Source organism: Cherax quadricarinatus, chromosome 33 (genome assembly GCF_038502225.1).
Source record: "Cherax quadricarinatus isolate ZL_2023a chromosome 33, ASM3850222v1, whole genome shotgun sequence".
Lineage (NCBI taxonomy): Eukaryota > Metazoa > Arthropoda > Malacostraca > Decapoda > Parastacidae > Cherax > Cherax quadricarinatus.
Genome location: NC_091324.1, coordinates 28,656,665 through 28,681,506, shown reverse-complemented (window position 1 = coordinate 28,681,506; position 24,842 = coordinate 28,656,665). Strand labels below are relative to the sequence as shown.

The following is a 24,842-nucleotide window of genomic DNA, read 5'->3' as shown; positions in this document are numbered from 1 at the left end:
CACCATGCCAGTTTGTAGTGATATGTTGAAAAGATTAGCCAAAGGTGTGCTAAGCTCCTCTTTACATTCCTTTAGAACCCTTGCATACAGTTCATCAGGGCCTGGGGATTTGTTAGGTTTTAATTTATCTATTTGCCTAAGGACCATGTCACTTGTGACCCTAATAGTACACAGTTTATTATCGTCCTGTTCTACATAATTTATCATTACTGGAATATCGCTGGTATCCTCCTGTGTAAAAACTGAGAGGAAGTATGTGTTAAAAATTCTACACATTTCCTTATCACTGTCAGTGAGCTGACCCGAGGAACTTTTGAGTGGGCCTATCTTGTCCCTGATCTTACTTCTGTATACCTGAAAGAATCCTTTTGGGTTAGTCTTCGATTCTCTTGCAACTTTAACCTCATAATCTCTTTTTGCTTTTCTAATTCCCTTTTTTATTTCTCTCTTTAACTGAATATATCGATTTCTCAATTGCCCCTCTCCTCTTTTGATTTGCCTATATATGCCTCTCTTTTGACCAATCAGATATTTTAATCTATTGTTCATCCATTTAGGATCATTTTTGTTTGATCTGATTTCCCTATTTGGAACATAATTTGACTGAGCAGCTAGAACTATGCCCTGGAAAGCATCATATCGGCAACCATCACCACCTACCTGACCCTTAGTCAGGTCATTCATATATATATATATTTTTCAACAAGTCGGTCGTCTCCCACCGAGGCAGGGTGACCCAAAAAAAAGAAAGAAAATCCCCAAAAAGAAAATACTTTCATCATCATTCAACACTTTCACCACACTCACACATTATCACTGCTTTTGCAGAGGTGCTCAGAATATAACAGTTTAGAAGCATATACGTATAGAGATACACAACATATCCCTCCAAACTGCCAATATATATATATATATATATAATATATATATATACATGCATGCTTGTTGAAGGTAGTAGGTTGGTAGACAGCAACCGCCCAGGGAGGTACTACCGTCCTGCCAAGTGAGTGTAAAACGAAAGCCTGTAATTGTTTTACATGATGGTAGGATTGCTGATGTCTTTTGTCTGTCTCATAAATATGCAAGATTACAGGTATGTCTTGCTACTTCTACTTACACTTAGGTCACACTACACATACATGTTTTTTTTTTTTTTTTTTTCAACAAGTTGGTCGTTTCCCACCGAGGCAGGGTGACCCCAAAAAGAAAGAAAATCCCCAAAAAGAAAATTCTTTCATCATTCAACACTTTCACCACACTCACACATTATCACTGCTTTTGCAGAGGTGCTCAGAATACAACAGTTTAGAAGCATATACGTATAAAGATACACAACATACCCCTCCAAACTGCCAATATCCCAAACCCCTCCTTTAAAGTGCAGGCATTGTACTTCCCATTTCCAGGACTCAAGTCCGACTATAAGAAAATACATACATACATATATATATATATATTTTTTTTTTTTTTTTTTTTTTTCAACAAGTCGGCCGTCTCCCACCGAGGCAGGGTGACCCAAAAAAGAAAGAAAATCCCCAAAAAGAAAATACTTTCATCATCATTCAACACTTTCACCACACTCGCACATTATCACTGTTTTTGCAGAGGTGCTCAGAATACAACAGTCTAGAAGCTTAAACATATAAAGATACACAACATATCCCTCCAAACTGCCAATATCCCAAACCCCTCCTTTAAAGTGCAGGCATTGTACTTCCCATTTCCAGGACTCAAGTCCGACTATATGAAAATAACCGGTTTCCCTGAATCCCTTCACTAAATATTACCCTGCTCACACTCCAACAGATCGTCAGGTCCCAAGTACCATTCGTCTCCATTCACTCCTATCTAACACGCTCACGCACGCTTGCTGGAAGTCCAAGCCCCTTACCCACAAAACCTCCTTTACCCCCTCTCTCCAACCCTTTCGAGGACGACCCCTACCCCGCCTTCCTTCCCCTATAGATTTATATGCTTTCCATGTCATTCTACTGTGATCCATTCTCTCTAAATGACCAAACCACCTCAACAACCCCTCTTCTGCCCTCTGACTAATACTTTTATTAACTCCACACCTTCTCCTAATTTCCACACTCCGAATTTTCTGCATAATATTTACACCACACATTGCCCTTAAACAGGACATCTCCGCTGCCTCCAACCGTCTCCTCGCTGCTGCATTTACCACCCAAGCTTCACACCCATATAAGAGTGTTGGTACTACTATACTTTCATACATTCCCTTCTTTGCCTCCATAGATAACGTTTTTTGACTCCACATATACCTCAACGCACCACTCACCATTTTTCCCTCATCAATTCTATGATTAACCTCATCCTTCATAAATCCATCCGCCGACACGTCAACTCCCAAGTATCTGAAAACATTCACTTCTTCCATACTCCTCCTCCCCAATTTGATATCCAATTTTTCTTTATCTAAATCATTTGACACCCTCATCACCTTACTCTTTTCTATGTTCACTTTCAACTTTCTACCTTTACACACATTCCCAAACTCATCCACTAACCTTTGCAATTTTTCTTTAGAATCTCCCATAAGCACAGTATCATCAGCAAAAAGTAACTGTGTCAATTCCCATTTTGAATTTGATTCCCCATAATTTAATCCCACCCCTCTCCCAAACACCCTAGCATTTACTTCCTTTACAACCCCATCTATAAATATATTAAACAACCATGGTGACATTACACATCCCTGTCTAAGACCTACTTTTACCGGGAAGTAGTCTCCCTCTCTTCTACACACCCTAACCTGAGCCTCACTATCCTCATAAAAACTCTTTACAGCATTTAATAACTTACCACCTATTCCATATACTTGCAACATCTGCCACATTGCTCCTCTATCCACTCTATCATATGCCTTTTCTAAATCCATAAATGCAATAAAAACTTCCCTATCTTTATCTAAATACTGTTCACATATATGCTTCAATGTAAACACCTGATCTACACATCCCCTACCCACTCTAAAACCTCCTTGCTCATCCGCAATCCTACATTCTGTCTTACCTCTAATTCTTTCAATTATAACCCTACCGTACACTTTTCCTGGTATACTCAGTAAGCTTATTCCTCTATAATTTTTACAGTCTCTTTTGTCCCCTTTCCCTTTATATAAAGGGACTATACATGCTCTCTGCCAATCCCTAGGTACCTTCCCCTCTTTCATACATTTATTAAACAAAAGTACCAACCACTCCAACACTATATCCCCCCCTGCTTTTAACATTTCTGTCATGATCCCATCAGTTCCAGCTGCTTTACCCCCTTTCATTTTACGTAATGCCTCACGTACATCCCCCACACTTACATTCTGCTCTTCTTCACTCCTAAAAGATGGTATACCTCCCTGACCAGTGCATGAAATTACTGCCTCTGTTTCTTCCTTAACATTTAAAAGTTCCTCAAAATATTCTCGCCATCTACCTAATACCTCCATCTCCCCATCTACTAACTCCCCTACTCTGTTTTTAACTGACAAATCCATATTTTCCCTAGGCTTTCTTAACTTGTTTAACTCACTCCAAAATTTTTTCTTATTTTCATTAAAATTTCTTGACAGTGCCTCTCCCACTCTATCATCTGCTCTCCTTTTGCACTCTCTCACCACTCTCTTTACCTTTCTTTTACTCTCCATATACTCTGCTCTTCTTATAACACTTCTGCTTTGTAAAAACCTCTCATAAGCTACCTTTTTCTCTTTTATCACACCCTTTACTTCATCATTCCACCAATCACTCCTCTTTCCTCCTGCCCCCACCCTCCTATAACCACAAACTTCTGCCCCACATTCTAATACTGCATTTTTAAAACTATTCCAACCCTCTTCAACCCCCCCACTACTCATCTTTGCACTAGCCCACCTTTCTGCCAATAGTCGCTTATATCTCACCCGAACTTCCTCCTCCCTTAGTTTATACACTTTCACCTCCCTCTTACTTGTTGTTGCCACCTTCCTCTTTTCCCATCTACCTCTTACTCTAACTGTAGCTACAACTAAATAATGATCCGACATATCAGTTGCCCCTCTATAAACATGTACATCCTGGAGCCTACCCATCAACCTTTTATCCACCAATACATAATCTAATAAACTACTTTCATTACGTGCTACATCATACCTTGTATATTTATTTATCCTCTTTTTCATAAAATATGTATTACTTATTACCAAATTTCTTTCTACACATAGCTCAATTAAAGGCTCCCCATTTACATTTACCCCTGGCACCCCAAATTTACCTACTACTCCCTCCATAACATATGTACAAGCATATATATACGCACCCCTCTGGGTTTTCTTCTATTTTCTTTCTAATTCTTGTTCTTGTTTATTTCCTCTTATCTCCATGGGGAAGTGGAACAGAATTCTTCCTCTGTAAGCCATGCGTGTCGTAAGAGGCGACTAAAATGCCGGGAGCAAGGGGCTAGTAACCCCTTCTCCTGTATATATTACTAAATTTAAAAGGAGAAACTTTAGTTTTTTCTTTTGGGCCACCCCACTTCGGTGGGATACGGCTGGTATGTTGAAAGAAAGAATATATGCTTGTACATGTATGTGTAGTGTGACCTAAGTGTAAGTAGAAGTAGCAAGACATACCTGAAATCTTGCATGTGTATGAGACAGAAAAAAAAAAAAAGACACCAGCAATCCCACCATCATGTAAAACAATTACAGGCTTCTGTTTTACACTCACTTGGCAGGACGGTAGTACCTCCTGTTGCTGTCTACCAACCTACTACACACAAATTAGCCAACATACTGTGAAAAAATATAACAACTTACTTAATTTCATGTTTGAGAGCACTGAAAGTGAGCCCATCAGCCTCAAGCATCTCAGCATACCAATCCTTGATTTCATTGTTTGGATACTCCACATTATACCCAGGTAATGGCAGTACCACCTGCAATGATTAGACATTTTTATACTATGCTGAGGCCTAACAAAACAGACCATACAAATAAAGTAATGTACGTGCAGTCAATTATAGATAATAGCAAGTGAGGAAATTCTGTCAATTGATAAAAAAATTTAATGGTAAAATTATATCTCTTTTTAGATAATAAAATACCTTTCTCTTTTCTGCTGAAGGTGCTTCAACATTTAGGTTAACAACAATACACCATGAGCCAAATGTGCTTTAAGACAAGTGTCTGAGACAACTGTATATAACGAAAAAAAAAAAATCCTAAGAAAGTGACAACGTGTCATTTTATTTAGTTAAATCACTTCCTCACACACACAAAAATCAATCACTGAAAAGCAAATAGTAATAACACGAAATTAAAATTCATTCTTTCTGCAAGAAGCAAAAGACGAATTCATATATTGTATTTTCCAGTTACAATTAGACATGGTGAACAGCTTTATATATATTCATAGGGAATAGGTTGTACAATTTTTTGTTTCATGCCAATATGTGCAACGGTTACGAACATACTATATAGGACTTTGAAAAAGGTTACTGTACTTGCTAACTTGCTAAATTTGATTCGTAATCAAGAGCTCAAAAAATAACAGAATAATCCAAGTGAGATAACCTGTTACCTCCCTTTGAACCAGCAGATGAAGGGAAACTGGAGGGCTAATATAACAACAACAATTCATCAACAGTCAGTAATTATGCTAGGAATGAAGAGCAGATAGAGAAGGAAGGATTGAAAGAAAATAAAGGATGGAGGGGAAAGGGTGGACGAGGGTGTGAAAGGAAATGAAAGTAAATTATGGACTTCTTAATGCCTGAGGAAAAGAACTACATTTCATTAGAGGAGAAGAGTACAATTTTGAGTCATGGCTCCCCAAAAAAATTGGGTTTGGGAGAAGAGATACCTTGAATTTGTCCAAGGAACTGCCCAAAACCACTAATTTTAGGAGATGCCTTAACCCTGCTTACCCTTTCAGGAGTCAGGAAAAAATGACTGGTACCTCCAAGATAGAAACAGGGGCAGACCCCTCTTCAACAGGATCCACACACAATCATCCAATAGTGAAGGCATAGAAGTGGTTGAACCAATTTCATTGCCACAAGGCAACCATGCCCAGTGATTGCAGAATAGACAGCAAAGCTACCTGTAAGGTGCTAGAAGGCTAAGTGGGACAAACCCCAGGATATGGAGAGCTCAGCCAACTATAGGGAGAAGAATGCTTTGAAGCAGCATGCAACCCCAGCCTACATCAGTCACAATATGAGAACATCATAACTGACTGATCAGGATTTAGGTAAACCACACTTTATATTAAGACCACATACAGTGTTGACATCATCTGTTAACAGTAAAGAGAAACTAAAAATAATGCCAAACGGCATAGACCTTCAACTGCCAATCTTGGGTCCTAGGGTGACCCCCAGTAGGTCCCACACTATAATCCAATACCCTGAGCAATTAGTAAGAACAATGGGAGATCTTTATGATGATCCATTTCCTAATACTCAGGAAGAAAAATTTAAGCCAAAAAGTGATCATCATCCCCCCTCCCAAGCAAGTCACCAAGGTTCTACAATTAAGTGACAGTGTGTTAGGAAAAACTCAAAGTAACAGTAAATTAACAATGCAACCCTAAAGATTCAACCCATAGAAAGACAACAATCCTATCAACCCTCCACCCAACAAAAACAACTTCAGCACTGAACCCCTCCACAGCAACCCTCCCAAGTAACTTTCATCCCTGCACTAGACCAGAATTCTATTTTTGGAGATATTTTTCTTTTTTTAAATTAGGTTACACTTGACTACATAATGCTATGAAAACATATATTTAACCACAAATAAGCATATTAGAAAATAGGTCACAATATATCTAGCAACAAGATGGCTGAGGAAAAGTAGGAAACATTCAAACCGGAACGTTTCTTTTTCTGAGCACAAGAATGGAGTGCAAACTATTAGATATAACACTACGAATCCCCACCATATTAAAAAAATATGGTGAAAAAACATATTAAGTGTGTGCATTATATGAAGCCAATGCAAAGATGTATAATATAAAAAATAAAGGAACTAATATTTTGCGACTTTTATCCAGCACTTCTTCCCTGTCAACAGGATAACTTTAAAGAGCCATTCACCTGGTAGACAAATTTACAGATCTAAACAAGAAAGCAGGATGTATTAAACTGCACTTACATCTGCAATGTCTGCAACTTCTGCTTCTTCCTCGGTCAGGAAGTGGAAACCAGACATATTTTGACCATTGGTCTCGGTTGCTTCCATCTCAGGCTTGATTTCTGAGTCTTCTTTACCTTCCTCACCTTCACCATCATTGTCATTGCTTTCCTCATCCAATTCTAACAGCAAATATAAAATGCTAAAAATTAGAACCCTTACTGTACAAAAGTCAGTCATCATTAAATGCATTTTTCATCAATTAGCAAGTCTCATTTCACTACGAATTCTCTGCATAACATTTACACCACACATTGCCCTTAGCAGGGGAGATGTTGTATCTAAGGGCAATGTGTGGTGTAAATATTATGCAGAGAATTCATAGTGTGGAAATTAAAAAGTGTGGAGTTACTAAAAGTATTATTTAAGAGGGCTGAAGAGGGGTTGTTGAGGTGGTTTGGTCATTTAGAGAGGATGGAGCAAAATAGGATGACTTGGAGGATGTATAACTCTGTAGTAGAGGGGAAGAGGCTACGGTAGGGGTTGTCCTATGAAAGGATGGATGGAGTAAAAGTTTTGTGTGCAAGGGGCTTGGACATGCAGGAGGCATGTGTGAGCATGTTAAATAGGAGTGAATGGAGAGGAATGGTTTTCGGGACCTAATGCAGGGTAATGTTTTGTGAAGGGATTCAGGGAAACCGGTTAGCTGGACTTGAGTCCTGGAGGTGGGAAATACAATGCCTGCACTTTAAAGGAGGGGTTTGGGATATTGGCTGTTCGGAGTGACGTCTAAACTGCCATATCTCAGCTTCGGCAAAGACAGTGATTATGTGTGAATGATGGTAAAAGAGTTTCTTTCCTTTTTTTGGTCACCCTGCAGTGGTGGGAGATGGCCGTGTTGAAAAAAAAAAAACTAAAAAAAAACTAATATATCAAATAACAGTGGCTTTACATTTAGGAATCAAATCATGTGATTACATGTAACTTTAACTAATACAGTACTTTTAAAATGCTCATCCAACACATCTTAAACATTTTTTTTATTTTCAACAAGTTGGCCGTCTCCCAACAAGGTAGGGTGACCCAAAAAAGAAAGAAAATCCCCAAAAAGAAAATACTTTCATCATCATTCAACACTTTCACCACACTCACACATTATCACTGTTTTTGCAGAGGTACTCAGAATACAACAGTTTAGAAGCATATACGTATAAAGATACACAACATATCCCTCCAAACTGCCAATATCCCAAACCCCTCCTTTAAAGTGCAGGCATTGTACTTCCCATTTCCAGGACTCAAGTCCGACTATATGAAAATAACCAGTTTCCCTGAATCCCTTCACTAAATATTACCCTGCTCACACTCCAACAGATCGTCAGGTCCCAAGTACCATTTGTCTCCATTCACTCCTATCCATCATGCTCACACACGTTTGCTGGAAGTCCAAGCCCCTCACCCACAAAACCTCCTTTACCCCCTCTCTCCAACCCTTTCGAGGACGACCCCTACCCCGCCTTCCTTCCCGTATAGATTTATATGCTTTCCATGTCATTCTATTTTGATCCACTCTCTCTAAATGACCAAACCACCTCAACAACCCCTCTTCTGCCTTCTGACTAATACTTTTATTAACTCCACACCTTTTCCTAATTTCCAAACTCCGAATTTTCTGCATAATATTTACACTACACGTTGCCCTTAGACAGGACATCTCCACTGCCTCCAACCCTCTCCTCGCTGCTGCATTTACCACCCAAGCTTCACATCCATATAAGAGTGTTGTACTACTATACTTTCATACATTCCCTTCTTTGCCTCCATAGATAATGTTTTTTGACTCCACATATACCTCAATGCACCACTCACCTTTTTTCCTTCATCAGTTCTAATATTAACTTCATCCTTCATAAATCCATCCGCCGACACGTCAACTCCCAAGTATATGAAAACATTCACTTCTTCCATACTCCTCCCCAATTTGATATCCAATTTTTCTTTATCCAAATCATTTGATACCCTCATCACTTTACTCTTTTCTATGTTCACTTTCAACTTTCTACCTTTACACACATTCCCAAACTCATCCACTAACCTTTGCAATTTTTCTTTAGAATCTCCCATAAGCACAGTATCATCAGCAAAAAGTAACTGTGTCAATTCCCATTTTGAATTTGATTCCCCATAATTTAATTCCACCCCTCTCCCGAACACCCTAGCATTTACTTCTTTTAAAACCCCATCTATAAATATATTAAACAACCATGGTGACATTACACATCCCTGTCTAAGACCTACTTTTACCGGGAAGTAGTCCCCCTCTCTTCTACACACCCTAACCTGAGCCTCACTACCCTCATAAAAACTCTTTACAGCATTTAGTAACTTACCACCTATTCCATATACTTGCAACATCTGCCACATTGCTCCCCTATCCACTCTATCATATGCCTTTTCTAAATCCATAAATGCAAATCCATAAATCCATAAATGCAATAAATCCATAAATCCATAAATGCAATTATCTAAATACTGTTCACATATATGCTTCAATGTAAACACTTGATCTACACATCCCCTACCCACTCTGAAACCTCCTTGCTCATCCGCAATCCTACATTCTGTCTTACCTCTAATTCTTTCAATTACAACCCTACCGTACACTTTTCCTGGTATACTTAGTAAACTTATTCCTCTATAATTTTTACAATCTCTTTTGTCCCCTTTCCCTTTATATAAAAGGACTATACATGCTCTCTGCCAATCCCTAGGTACCTTCCCCTCTTTCATACATTTATTAAACAAAAGTACCAACCATTTCAAAATGATATCCCCCTCTGCTTTTAACATTTCTGTCATGATCCCATCAGTTCCAGCTGCTTTACCCACTTTCATTCTACGTAATGCCTCACGTACCTCCCCCATACTTACATTCTGCTCTTCTTCACTCCTAAGAGATGGTATACCTCCCTGGCCAGTGCATGAAATTACCGCCTCCCTTTCTTCCTCAACATTTAAAAGTTCCTCAAAATATTCTCGCCATTTACCTAATACCTCCCTCTCCCCATCTACTAACTCCCCTACTCTGTTTTTAACTGACAAATTCATACTTTCCCTAGGCTTTCTTAAGTTAACTCACTCCAAATTTTTTTTCTTATTTTCATTAAAATTTCTTGACAGTGCCTCTCCCACTCTATCATCTGCTCTCCTGCACTCTCTCACCACTCTCTTCACCTTTCTTTTACTCTCCATATAGTACTCTGCTCTTCTTATAACACTTCTTTTATCACACTTCTCTTTTATCACACTCTTTACTTCATCATTCCACCAATCACTCCTCTTTCCTCCTGCACCCACCCTCCTATAAACACAAACTTCTGCCCCACATTCTAATACTGCATTCTTAAAACTATTCCAACCCTCTTCAACCCCTCCCCACTACTCATCTTTGCACTAGCCCACCTTTCTGCCAATCTTAAACATGACAGAAAAAAATGTTTGAAGAACTTTCTACATTATTCTCCTCTCATGAGGATAAAAAGGCATGCAACATGATGAACACTCACCATCCACTTCAGTACTGGAGCCCTTGCGTCGGACAATGTCACCAGGTAGCACCTTCAATCCATACTTTTTGACCCTTCGAGAAGCTATAGTGTTCCACATCCAGCTTTGGTATGCATGAAGGTATAGTGTGCGAGTAGTGCGTGGGATCTGAAATTTCAGCTCAAATAGTTACAACAATGCACACTATAATTAATTAAAAAATATTTAACTGCTTTGCAGTCTCACATAATGTCCATATGTCAGATAAATATTATCCATGGAGACAAAAATGGGAATGTATGAGAATGTAGTGATACCAAAACTCTTTATATGGGTGTGAAACATGGGTTGTGAATGTTGTAATAAGGTGAAGGCTGGAGATAGTCACATAATGAATATAGGTGGTAGTTATTAATATAACAAAACAGAAAAGCTAGCAATCCTGAAAGTGTTATGTTAAAGACCTCTAGCCACTGGTTATTTCTGAACATACAAGTAATTACACCTTACCCGGTTCAAGGCTTCTACAAGATCATTTCCTGTCAACTGTGATAGCCCAGTTAATAACTGATTTTCAACTGTTGCCTCCCAGCCCTTACACAGCATTTTAAGAGCAGCCTCAGCATCTCCTGTTTCCTTCCATGTGGTGTGACAACGATGAAGGTCTGGAACATCATTATCACGAGGAGCAAGGATCAAATTAACTGCCTGAAACAAAAATAAGGTGCATTCATATACTGTTCATTAAATTTTAATTACATTTCATTCTTCTTGTCTGGACTCATCTTTCATTAGCTAAACAAGGATAAAAAACAACAACAAAAAAAATAGGCCAAGCATTCCTTTTCAAGTGTTAAGAAAGCATTAGTGTTATTAATTTTCCCTAACTCGTATATTTTTTTGCACCTAGTATCAGACATTTATTTACAGAAATAAAACAAAAACAGCATATAGTAATTGAGCAATAAATATAAAAATGAAATACCTTACAATAAACCCTCCAACAATACAACTCCACACTGTACAAATTTCTTGTGACACAAGAAAAGCTATATTATGCACAGTATGTCTTAAAAGAATAATTACTCTATATTATTCTTTCTACAAGCTGGCCATATCCCACCGAAGCAGGGTGGCCCAAAAGGAAAAACAAGAGTTTCTCCTTTTAAATTTAGTAATATATGCAGAAGGGGTTGCTAACCCCTTGCTCCTGGAATTTTAGGAAAAATTCTGTTCCACTTCCCCATGGAGAAATTACTCTATCATGAATGCAAAATTTGGATAAAGTATACCAATAACCAGGTGGCCACAAGTAGTAACCAAGCTGCCTGCTTCCCACACCTCTTAGTAAGCTAAAGCATTTCACATGTCTTAGTCATAGCCATTAGAGATCTTCCTTCTTTATCTAGCTAACATTTTTAGTCAGGCTCTGATACAAAAGAATACTGAAACAGACACAATCACTTGGAGGAAAATGAATCATTAGAATCTGTCAAAAAATCCTTTATAAAGCTATATGACTAAGTGATCAAGATGATCAAAGTTCAAGCACAGTAAATCATTGATCATATTACATTCAATTTATGAAATAATGAATACAGAACAATTATGAATTCTCAAATGTACATTCAAAGCATGATGGGTAATCGAATAAAAAAATGAATCTGTATGTTCTTAACTCTTTGTGTTTTGTTTTTCACACTTGATTTCCACAAATCCAATAAAATACGTTTATGGTTCTGCCTTGCTCATTCGTATTATGTCAATTGCTCCATCCTTACCTCTGTATGTTAACTTCTTGCTTGTTTAACCCTTTGACTGTTTACGACGTATAAATACGTCTTACGAGCCAATGTTTCTGACGTATTTATACGCACAAATTCTAGCGGCTTCAAATCAAGCGGGAAAGGCCTGGTAGGCCTACATGAGAGAGAATGGGTCTCAGTGGTCGGTGTGCACCCTGTGAAAAAAATCTGGGACCCAGCGGTGCATTGTGGGAACGCCATCTTGTTAGTCCATTTTCACCATGCCTCTCGGTAAGAAGTTCCTCACTCCTCGGCGGATTGGAGGTCTTTTGTTCCCAAGTGATAGCTCTAACAGCGATGAAAATGTCAGTGACAGTGAATTCCAGGGTTTTGAAGCGAGTGTTACCGGAAAAAGTGCCCAGGATAACGTAATTAGTGATGAAAACCCAGATGACCCACAACCTTCCACCTCTGGTGCAGGGCCGGCTTGTTCACGTTCACGTTCGCCTGTACCAGGACGAAAGAGGAAACTATTTGGTCATGTACAACACCCAGATGATAGCAGTGAATGTGATAGTGATAGTGATTTCAAGGTCATTGAAAGCAGTTCTAGTGATAGTGAGGGTGAATATTCCCCAGTGAAGCGGCAGTATGTACGACGTAGCATGAGGTCTGGTAGTATTTCATATGTTGTTCCAAGGGGAAGGAGAAACTCTGGGAGCACATCCCGTGGCCCTACACCACGACCTGATAGTGAAGATGACGATATTGTAACGATGGGTATGAATGATGTGAGTGAGGGAGCAGGCAGTGGTGGTGATAGTGAGGGTGGCACGGCCCATGTGGCACCATCAGCGGGCCACGCTACTACCCACGCTGCTGACTCTGCACAACAACCAGCCTCACCCGACCCCACACTCCCACAACCTGCACAACCACAACCACGGTACAATATCCAGACCCCACCAGCAGACCGCATCTGGGATTGGCAGGACGGTGACGAGTTTGTTCCCAGTCCCCATGACTTTGATGAAACACAAAGTGGAATAAAGCCATCATGTCCACTTGGGAACAATGCCAGTGAACTGGACTGCTTTGAGTTATTCTTCGATGAGCCCCTGATGGACATCATTGTCAGGGAAACAAACACATACTGTGATTACACCATGGCAAATACAATTCTCTCACCAAAATCACGGCTACACAAGTGGAAGGAGACAACTGTGGCAGAGATGTACCTGTTTTTTGCCACAATAATGCTTATGCCACATGTGTATAAGCACACTGTCACCACATACTGGGCAACAGAACGCCTGATTTCAACTCCAGGTTTTAGTGACATTATAGGTGTCAATCGTTTCGTGATACTGTTACGTATGTTACACTTTTTAGACAAAACCAGGCCTGACAGAAGTGACAGGTTATATAAGATAAGAAATGTGTTTATGTACCTGAAACAAAAGTGCTGCATGTATTTTTATCCCTTCAGGAAGCTTGTTATTGATGAGTCCTTGATTTTATTCAAAGGAAGACTCTCATTCAAGCAATATATACCAAGCAAGAGGAAACGCTTTGGTATAAAGCTATTTGTACTGTGTGATTGCAGAAGTGGTCTCGTTTTGGATATCATTGTGTACACTGGCAGTAATACTTTGAGAGATACCATGAAGTTATTGGGTATCTCTGGTGATGTGGTTCGAACAATGATGGAACCATATCTAGGTAAGGGGCATATGTTATTTACTGATAACTGGTACACAAGCCCCTTACTCAGTGATTTCTTGCGAGTGAACTTGACAGATGTGTGTGGCACAGTGCGTCGTAATCGTAAACATATGCCAAGGTTCGACGCTGGCACTCGCAGAGGTGAGGTGCAAGCCTTTGCTGCCAATGACATCATGGCATTTTGGTGGCATGACAAACATGATGTCACATTATTGACATCAGTTCACCGAAACAAAATGGTACACAGTGGCAGGAACAACAGAGAGACCAATGAACCCATTCTAAAGCCTGCAGCTGTCATGGACTACAACCTAAATATGCACTTAGTGGACAAATGTGACATGTAGATTGGGTTTGCAGACTGTGTAGGAAAGGTTGGAGAGAGGGGGTAAAGGAGGTTTTGTGTGCAAGGGGCTTGGACTTCCAGCAGGCATGCGTGAGCGTGTTTGATAGGAGTGAATGGAGACAAATGGTTTTTAATACTTGACGTGCTGTTGGAGTGTGAGCAAAGTAACATTTATGAAGGGGTTCAGGGAAACCGGCAGGCCGGACTTGAGTCCTGGAGATGGGAAGTACAGTGCCTGCACTCTGAAGGAGGGGTGTTAATGTTGCAGTTTAAAAACTGTAGTGTAAAGCACCCTTCTGGCAAGACAGTGATGGAGTGAATGATGGTGAAAGTTTTTCTTTTTCGGGCCACCCTGCCTTGGTGGGAATCGGCCAGTGTGATAATAATAAAAAAAAATATAACTTTTTTTCCATCTTGTTGATATCTCTATGCTGAATGCTTATAACATATACAAGTTGAAGACCAACAAAACACCAAAATATGGTGAATTTTGCTTCTCAGTAATCAGACAAATAATTGCAAAGTACCAAGGAGCAACACCTGCAATAGACCAGCGCCCACAAAATTACCAACACACGTCATCTTGTTTCAGGCCCGGTGATCACTACCCCATGCAACTGCCTCCTACTACTGCCAAGAAAAATGCTCAGAAGAGGTGTTATGTATGTACACATACCACAAAACACCCACAAACACGCAGAGACACTCGTTTTATGTGTGAGGAGTGTCAAGTGCCCCTCTGCATATACCCATGTTTCAAAGAGTTCCACAAGCTGCAGCAGTTCTAGGAACGTGTTTAGTGACTGTACATATGTATATATATTATGGAACAATAGTAATAAACATTGTTTTGTATTGTTTGTTTGTGTAAAGAAAGTGTATACACAAACTAATAGTGATAAAGTTTGTTCTGTTATTGTGTTGTAAACAATGAGTGTATATTTGAACAATGCACCTTACATTGGTCTCACAGGCCACATAAGTTACCTGGAACAGAAAAATATTGAAAAATGCAAGAAACCTTTGAATTAGAGTAAAAAAAGAATACCAGGCGGGCGGCAGTCGCCGCTGTTGCCATACGAACGTCACTTTCTGCAAACTTTGAGGCTCTATATCTCGGTAAGTACTGATGGAAAAAAATTTTTCTAGGCTTAAAACACCCAGAAAAATATTCCTAACATTTTCATAAGAAAAAATTATTTTTTTTTTCGAATATTTGGCGACATAGAATGACAGTTTCAGAGAGGGGCCCGAAACAGTCAAAGGGTTAAATATCTGATTAGTCTCTAGGCTGGCACATTTCTTATTTCCTAATGAACTTTAAGGCTAATATTATGTCTCTCTTCTCCTCTTATATCTTCTAACATTACTAAGTTATCTATTTGTTGTTACTTTGAAATTGTGAGTAGCGAGCTCTAGCCTTCTTTTTAACTTGCAGTCAATTGCCAAAAAAATTATTTTTTTTTATGTCAAATTTAAACAATTATATAGAGCTGGCTTGTACTGACTCATTTCCAAATATAAATTCTTTTTTTTTCCTCACTCTTATACTGAAGTGTTTTTATATATACAGTGGACCCTTGGTTATCAGCCGTAATCCATTCCAGCTAGGCTTAAAACCGAAATGGCCGAAAACCGAAATAATATTTTCAATAAGAATTAATGTAATTACAAATATATTCATCAAAAAATAATTATGTAATTACAAATATATTCATCAAAAAATAATTAATGTAATTACAAAAATATTCACTAAAAAATAATTTTTTTTAACAATTAAATCAGTATTACATACCTTTAGTGAAGACTAATGCTGGCTTCTGGAATGCCTGCTACACTTTCTGCATGCCTGCTACACTTCCTGCATGTCTGCTACACTTCCTGCATGCCTGCTACACTTCCTGCATGTCTGCTACACTTCCTGCATGCCTGCTACACTTCCTGCATGCCTGCTACACTCCCAGCATGCCTGCCACACTCCCAGCATGCCTCCTACACTCCCTGCATGCCTCCTACACTCCCTGCATGCCTGCTACACTTCCTGCATGTCTGCTACACTTCCTGTATGTCTGCTACACTCCCTGCATACCTGCTACACTCCCTGCATGCCTGCCACACTTCCTGCATGTCTGCTACACTTCCTGGATGTCTGCTACACTCCCTGCATTCCTGCTACACTCCCTGCATGCCTGCTATACTCCCTGCATGCCTGTTACACTCCCTGCATGCCTGCCACACTTCCTGCATGTCTGCTACACTCCCTGCATGCCTGCTACATTCCCTGCATGCCTGTTACACTCCCTGCATGCCTGTTACACTCCCTGCATGCCTGTTACACTCCCTGCATGCCTGTTACACTCCTTGCATTCCTGTTACACTCCCTGCATGTCTACTACACTCCCTGCATGCCTGTTACACTCCCTGCATGCCTGCTACACTTCACGCTCAAATTACATGGTGTTTCTAACTTTCTTTACCACAGGAACTTTACTAGGAACTTTCTTTGGAGCCATGGTTACTTATTTCGCAGTTGCACTGCAAAAAATCCACAAAAAACAATGGAAAACAACCGAAATATTTGGATGTATGAGCAGAAGCTTCCCTACACACCGAAAGACATGGCCAAACCGACACGCAAGCGGCCCCAGCCAGTGGATGGATGCATCCCAAACGGCCAATAACCGAGCGCCGAAAACTGGCCGATCACTGAGTTGGCTGATAACACAAGCAGTCGATAACTGGGGGTCCACTGTATATCCATGTAGTTTGCATTTCATGATAATATCCCCTGCTGTTCTTTATCCTTGCAGCAACAGGACTATCTCTGGCACTAATCTGGACACACTTCTTTGAATCTTTTTTAAAGGGAAGGTTTTCCACACCAGTGCTGCACATTCAAGAACTATCATGTAGGAGGACAAAAAAAAAAAAAGTGCCTTAAATACATCAATATACACTAGTAGAATATGAAATGATGTTATTACCTTTGTGCATGCTTCATAGAACAAGTTTTGGATAATGCTTATTCATAGGTTGTTTCCCTTATCTACTTCCTTTCAGTTTCACTACCTTGTCCAACAGAGGGTGAACTCTAGTAACCAATTACTTGACCATTCCTGCAGTCTGTTCAGGCCTCTCCACCAGTCTTCTACCATGCTCATCCATTTGTGTGTAGTGCACATATGAATGAGAGCATGCCAGAAAATCTGTACAGTTATTAAGTAACCCCCTTTTTTATTAGAAGTTAGTTCGTGAAACACACTGACGGAAATGGAAAATGAAGATATGTATGAAAGTGAGGAAATAATGAACAGCAGACTGTTAAGATATATTAAGGCGTAATGAGGACAGAAAAATTGGTCAAAATGGTGGTACTGGTATTGAGCTTGGCACACTACCTCAATTGCTATTACTCATTTATCTTGGCAAACTCACTCATATACTCACTCATCAGCTTGACCTTTTTTACATTCATTCATTCATCCCTCAAATTCCATGTCAATTAGATCCGGCTAAAGTACACAACTTTTAAACAAATCTTTAGGTTCAGTTCCACTGCCAGCACACTTTACCTCGAATTCCCATTTCAATAACATCTTGCACTCTGCCGCCAACCCACAATTCCTTTGCAAATCGTGCATGCGTAACACTCTCACCTGTTGCCAGTTGCCTTTGAGTAATTCACAACCAATACCACGCATAAAGTTGCAGTTGCTGCCAAATGGTTGTGTGCCATAGTAATTGATAAACCCTTTAGTCTTCAATGACTCAACAGCTTCAAGTATCTCCTCATCTGTTCCATCAACTTCCCTGTCAAAAAGAATACCAGACCATATTAGATATTTCCTCTCATTTCAAATTGCTTCACATAGGCTGCACATCACTGTTGGAGCTATCCACAAATAGCTCAGCTTGGTTCTATTTCCACATGCACACTACTACTCACCACAGACCAACACCACCAAACATTAATGTCAAACAGCTAATATTCTGACAAAAAATCTGATTAAAAGGCAAACATCCTTCAAGAATCAGGATCTCCATGTCAAATAAAATGGGAATGCATGATGACAAAGAAGAAGAGGAAGATAAAAAAAAGGAAGAAATCAATGATGATGAAAACTGAATAATGGGTAATAAAATCTTTTGTACATAAAAACCTGTAGAGCCACAGTGTCATGAGGAAAAGAAAAACTTACTAAGTTCTAAAAACCACTTATTTAGGATGTTAACCCTTAAACGGTCCAAACGTATATATATGTATACATGTTCTCTTGCGTAGGGCCCCAAACGTATATATACGTTTCCTTTGTTATTCATTCAACAGTGGCACAATAGGCCTGAGTCGCCTAGACATGAGAGAATGGGTGTGCGCACTCAGTGTGCACCATATGAAAAAAATTGGGAACACCTGGGTACCAAATGCTCTTTTTTCCTATAAAAAAAAAATTCTCAAAATATTCGGGGCGCTATGCACATGAACGTATATATACATTTGGACCGTTTACGGGTTAAACATGCTCTTAAAAATTTTAACCATAAAGATCATTTCATTTTTTAAACTCGCAGGCTGTCTCCTGCCATGGCAGGGTGACCCACAGTAAAAATTCATTCATCTAATCATCTTTCCAGAAGTGTGATGACATCACGAACTGACTGCAACATCCCAATACCTCTTAAAGAGTGCACGTACTGCCAATTTCACCTCCAGAATTCAAAGTCTCATTAACCCATTTCCCTGATCCCCTCAAAAAAAAGTAAACAGCACATCCATGAAAAAACCACTTGTCTCCAGTCATACCTATCTAACATGGTCACACAAGCCTGTTGGATGTTTAAGCCCCTAAAACTCAAAAGCCTTTTTCATCCCCTCCCTCTAACCATTCCTGAGACAACCCTCCCACCCCCTTCAACCTTCCAGATTTACATACCCTCTTCGTTAACTTACCCCTCTCCAGCCTCTGTACATGTCGCTTGTCAGCCTCTGTACATGCCCCTTGTCAGCCTCTGTACATATCCCTTGTCAGCCTCTGTACATGCCCTTTTCAGCCTCTCTACATGCCCTTTTCAGCCTCTCTACATGCCCCTTGTCAGCCTTCTGAATCATACACTTGCTGAATCCACATTGTCTTTTAATTTCAATGCTCTAATTCTCTAAATGATATTCACGCACACTGCTCTCAAGCATGACATCTCCGTTGTCTCCTCCTTGCTACAGAATTCAAAACTCTTGCTTCACGCCCATATAAAAGTGTCAGTACCACTATATTCTGATACATTACCTTCTGTGCTTCTAAAGATAAACTTTCTTTCCACAAATACTTGGAGTGAAGTGGTTTCATAAAATACAACCAGCACAGGTTCAGAAATGGCATGTCAGGCCTTACCAACCTTTAGAAATTCTATGACAAAGTCATAGGTCGACTGTATTTTCTTCAACCCCAAGAAAGCATATAATACCTTGCCCAACACAAGACTGGAGCAAAAAAAACTTAAGATGCAGGTAGGAATAACTGAGAACATACTATGGTGAATCAAGAAGTATCTTAGGGAAAGGAAGCAAAGAGTAACTGCCCAGGAACAGTTGTCAAAATAGAGAAGAGTAACAAGCAATGTACCACTAGTATCAGTATCAGGATCAGTGCTTTTTGTTTTATGTGAACATACCAATGAAACTGACTCACATGTAGTGTCTGTATTCACTAATAATGAAGGAGAATAATGAGAAAACAAACAGATGAGGATGGGGAAATGCTGCAAAAGGATCTGGACAAACTGCAGGGTTACCTTAGATATACCTTTGGTCAGGCAGGTGGTTACTTGAATTCAACCACAGCAAATGCAAGGCTATAAGATTGGGGAAGGGGGCGCAAGATATGACACAGAATATAAATTATGAGAACAGAAGCTGCTGACCTCATTCAAAGAAGAGGATCTGGGAGTAAGCATATTGCCTACCATATCGCCAGAGGCTCATGACAACTGAATAACCTCAGCAGCCAATGCTCACTTGTGAAATCCGAGTGTGGTCTTCAGGAATCTTAACAGAGTCTAGATGCTTTACACAATATGTCATGCCAGTCTTGGAGTACACAGCACCAGTATGGAAGCCACACCTAAGGAAACACGTTAAAAAACTGGAGAAACTGTAGAAGTATGCAATGAGACTGGTTTCAAAGCTAATTAGGAAAGGTTAAACAAAGTGCATCTAATGACCCTGGGGGACAGGACTAGGGAAGACATGATGATAATGTACAAAATACTCAGAAGAACTGATAAGGCAGACCAGGACAGGCTGTTTGGGAAGTGAGTAATAGGAACTCAGGGGCACAGATGAGTTGAAGGGATGTCAGGAAATATTTCTTCAGTCTCAGGGTGGATGGGAAATGAATGACCTTGATGAAGAAGTGGTGGAGGCAGACTCCTTACACATTTTTAAGAATAAGTATGAAAAGGCCCACAAAGCTTGGAGGGAGTGAATCTGACAAGCAGCAAGCTGGGAGGTAGGGCCAGGAGCTAAAACTTGACTCTTGCAACCACACAGAGGTGAGTACACCTTCCAACTTTTTCCACTCATTCTAGGGTTCACATTATTAGCAGTAGTAGGTGGTAGTAGCAGTAGTTTGTAATAAGTAGTAGTAGTAATGGTAGTGGTACTAGTAACAGTAGTGGTAATAATAGCAATAGTAGTGGTAACAGCAGTAGTAGTAATAGCAGTTAGTAGTAGGAGCAGCAGTAGTAATAGTAGTAGTAATAGTAGTAGTAGTAGTAATAGTAGTAGTAGTAGTAGTAGTAGTAGTAGTAGTAGTAGTAGTAGTAGTAGTAGTAGTAGTAGTAGTAGTAGTAGTAGTAGTAATAGCAGTAGTAATAGTAGTAGTAATAGTAGTAGTAGTAATAGCAGCAGTAGTAGTAGTAATAGCAGCAGTAGTAGCAGTAGTAGTAGTAGTAATAGCAGTAGTAGTAGTAATAGCAGTAGTAGTAGTAATAGCAGTAGTAGTAACAGTAGTAGTAACAGTAGTAGTAATAATAACAGTAATAGTAGTAGCAGGAGTCTTTTAAGACACCAGACATCTCCCACAGAGGCAGGGCAACCTGAAAAATTAGAAACACTTGCACCATCACTCATTCTATCACTCTCTTGCCAGAGGTGTGCTGACATTACAGCTCAGACAACCTTCCTTCCAGGTACTGTACCTCCCACCTCCAGGACTCAAGTCCGTTGAACTTAGGTTAGGTAAGGTTTGTCAGGAAACAGGACAAGCGTTTCCTGATGCGGGGTCTTAAGTCAAATGATGACCCACCGTTGGAGCTTTTGGTCATCTGACCAAGGCCTACCATTGGCTTACCAGTCTACCCCTTTAAAAATTATGGTCATGCTTATAACCACTTATACCAATTTCTATTGAGAACCGCCAAACTGGTTTCCCTGAATCCCTTCGTGTTAAACTACTCACACTCCAACAGCACATCCAATCATGAAAACCACTTTCCCCCACTCATCAAACAGGCTAACACATGCCCATAGGATTTCCAACGGGTTATGTACACAAAACCTCCATCACACCCTACCTCCTCCTTCCCTCCACTTCAGATTTATACACCCTCCTAGTCATTTCATTTTGCTCCATACACTCTAAATATTCAAACCAACTCAACCCCTCCTCATTCCTCTAGATAATACTTTTGGTAACACCACACCTCCTCCTACTCTGCATAATATTCATACCAAACCATTATTAAATTTTATCATTTTGTTGAAAAAAAAAAAAAAAATGTCTAACTTTGCAGCACTCAGCATGAACATTCACTGAACGCCCATGCTCATTTAGTTTTTAAATAAATGGAGTAGCTGCTATCAACATCATATATAAAAGGGCAAACAAAAGATAAGAAATATATTGAGAATAAATGAATGGGAAAATAACATCTAAGAATGCTCAACTGATCAACCAGTAAGCTATAATGAAAAAATGGCTAAAGACATTAACACCATCACAAAAAATAATGAACAGAAATATGAAATTACCTTAAGACAATTCGATAGTGGTTTCCAAATTGAAGATTTAACCTCTGTGGTTTCTCACGAAAGTGGAAGTTACCAATGTGTATTGATCGTAAATTTTTTGTTGCCAGCCACAGTCTTTGTGGTGCTACCTGTATAAAAAAAAAAATACAGAATGAAGAACTAAGCAATTTTTGTTTAACACAAACTGTAAAATAAATACATTTACAAATACAAAACAAATTCTGTACATATTTAACTCCTAAAATTTATGTCTTTTTGGGACCATAATTCCGTAAGCATTTTATCAGATTTTACTTTCTGGTGTCAGTACTTTCAAAAAAAAAAAAAAAAAAAAAAAAAAAAAATTATCTACCATTTTAGAATTATTATAATCAAAAAGAAGCGCTAAGCCACAAGGGCTATACAGCGCTGCAGGGCAGGAAGGAAGCGAGGGCATCAGGTGGCAAAAGGGAGGTGGATGAGTAATAGGTTACGGATAGCAGCGGAGAAGACCATTTTAGAAGAGAAAAAAAAAATGACAGTAGTAGTATTCAATTTGAGGGGTATTGATGTTGAAAGGGTTAACCTGCTAGCTAAACCTATACATAACAATTCTAACTCTGCTTTATTCTTTTATATGGAAGAAAGATAACAGTGGAATGGGTCAGGTGTCACTGCACCAGAGCAAATTATTGAGAAATATGAAGGAATGTCTAAGTAAAACCTTTTCTTGAATTTAAATAGACAGATACAGTGAATTTCCTTTACTAAAAAATATATATATACCCTGCCTCGGTGGGAGACGGCCGACTCATCTGACTCATCTGAGTTTTCTTTGATTTTATCTTAATAGTTGTTGGTCTTATTACTTTTCCTTTTATATCCATGGGGAAGTGGAATAAGAATCTTTCCTCCGTAAGCCATGCGTGTTGTAAAAGTCAACTAAAATGCCGGGAACAATGGGCTAGTAACCCCTTTTCCTGTAAAGATTACTAAAAAGAATAAGAAGAAGAAAATTGTCAAAGTGGGAAGTCTGAATGTGCGTGGATGTTGTGCAAATGATAAGAAAGAGATGATTGTGGATGTTATGAATGAGAAGAAGCTGGATGTCCAGGCTTTAAGTGAAACAAAGCTGAAGGGGGTGGGAGAGTTTCAATGGAGAGGAATAAATGGGATTAGGTCAGGGGTTTCAAATAGAGTTAGAGCTAAAGAAAGAGTAGCAATAATGTCGAAGGATAAGCTATGGCAGGAAAAGAGGGACTATAAATGTATTAATTCAAGGATTATGTGGAGTAAAATAAAGATTGGATGTGAAAAGTGGGTTATAATAAGCGTGTATGCACCTGGAGAAGAGAGAAGTGTAGAGGAGAGAGAGAGATTTTGGGAAATGTTGAGTGAATGCGTGGGGAGTTTTGAATCAAGTGTGAGAGTAATGGTGGTTGGGGATTTCAATGCTAAAGTGGGTAAAAATTTTATGGAGGGAGTAGTAGGTAAATTTGGGGTGCCAGGGGTAAATGTAAATGGAGAGCCTTTAATTGAGCTATGTGTAGAAAGAGATTTGGTAATAAGTAATACATATTTTATGAAAAAGAGGATAAATAAATATACAAGGTATAATGTAGCACATAATGAAAGTAGTTTATTAGATTATGCATTGGTGGATAAAAGGTTGATGGGTAGGCTCCAGGATGTACATGTTTATAGAAGGTCAACTGATATATCGGATCATTATTTAGTTGTAGCTACAGTTAGAGTAAGAGGAAGATGGGAAAAGAGGAAGGTGGCAACAACAAGTAAGAGGGAGGTGAAAGTGTATAAACTAAGAGAGGAGGAAGTTCGGGTGAGATATAAGCGACTATTGGCAGAAAGGTGGGCTAGTGCAAAGATAAGTAGTGGGGGGGTTGAAGAGGGTTGGAATAGTTTTGAAAATGCAGTATTAGAATGTGGGGCAGAAGTTTGTGGTTATAGGAGGGTGGGGGCAGGAGGAAAGAGGAGTGATTGGTAGAATGATGAAGTAAAGGGTGTGATAAAAGAGAAAAAGGTAGCTTATGAGAGGTTTTAACAAAGCAGAAGTGTTATAAGAAGAGCGGAGTATATGGAGAGCAAAAGAAAGGTAAAGAGAGTGGTGAGAGAGTGCAAAAGGAGAGCAGATGATAGAGTGGGAGAGGCACTGTCAAGAAATTTTAATGAAAATAAGAAAAAATTTTGGAGTGAGTTAAACAAGTTAAGAAAGCCTAGGTTAAGTATGGATTTGTCAGTTAAAAACAGAGTAGGGGAGTTAGTAGATGGGGAGATGGAGGTATTAGGTAGATGGTGAGAATATTTTGAGGAACTTTTAAATGT

The 24,842-nt window shown here is 39.3% G+C and overlaps 1 protein-coding gene across 1 annotated transcript in view; it reads right to left on the bottom strand.

Annotated features, from left to right (window-relative positions):
• The window catches only part of LOC128693938 (pseudouridylate synthase 7 homolog), a 94,639-nt gene that overhangs the window by 16,143 nt on the left and 53,654 nt on the right, over positions 1 to 24,842 (bottom strand). The window contains exons 8-13 of the mRNA XM_070090989.1: positions 22,521 to 22,648; positions 18,151 to 18,304; positions 11,189 to 11,386; positions 10,699 to 10,846; positions 7,154 to 7,314; positions 4,814 to 4,932 (exon numbers count right to left, since the gene is read on the bottom strand). Coding sequence (XP_069947090.1) covers positions 4,814 to 4,932; positions 7,154 to 7,314; positions 10,699 to 10,846; positions 11,189 to 11,386; positions 18,151 to 18,304; positions 22,521 to 22,648 — 908 coding nt within the window. The remainder of the gene's footprint in view (positions 1 to 4,813; positions 4,933 to 7,153; positions 7,315 to 10,698; positions 10,847 to 11,188; positions 11,387 to 18,150; positions 18,305 to 22,520; positions 22,649 to 24,842) is intronic.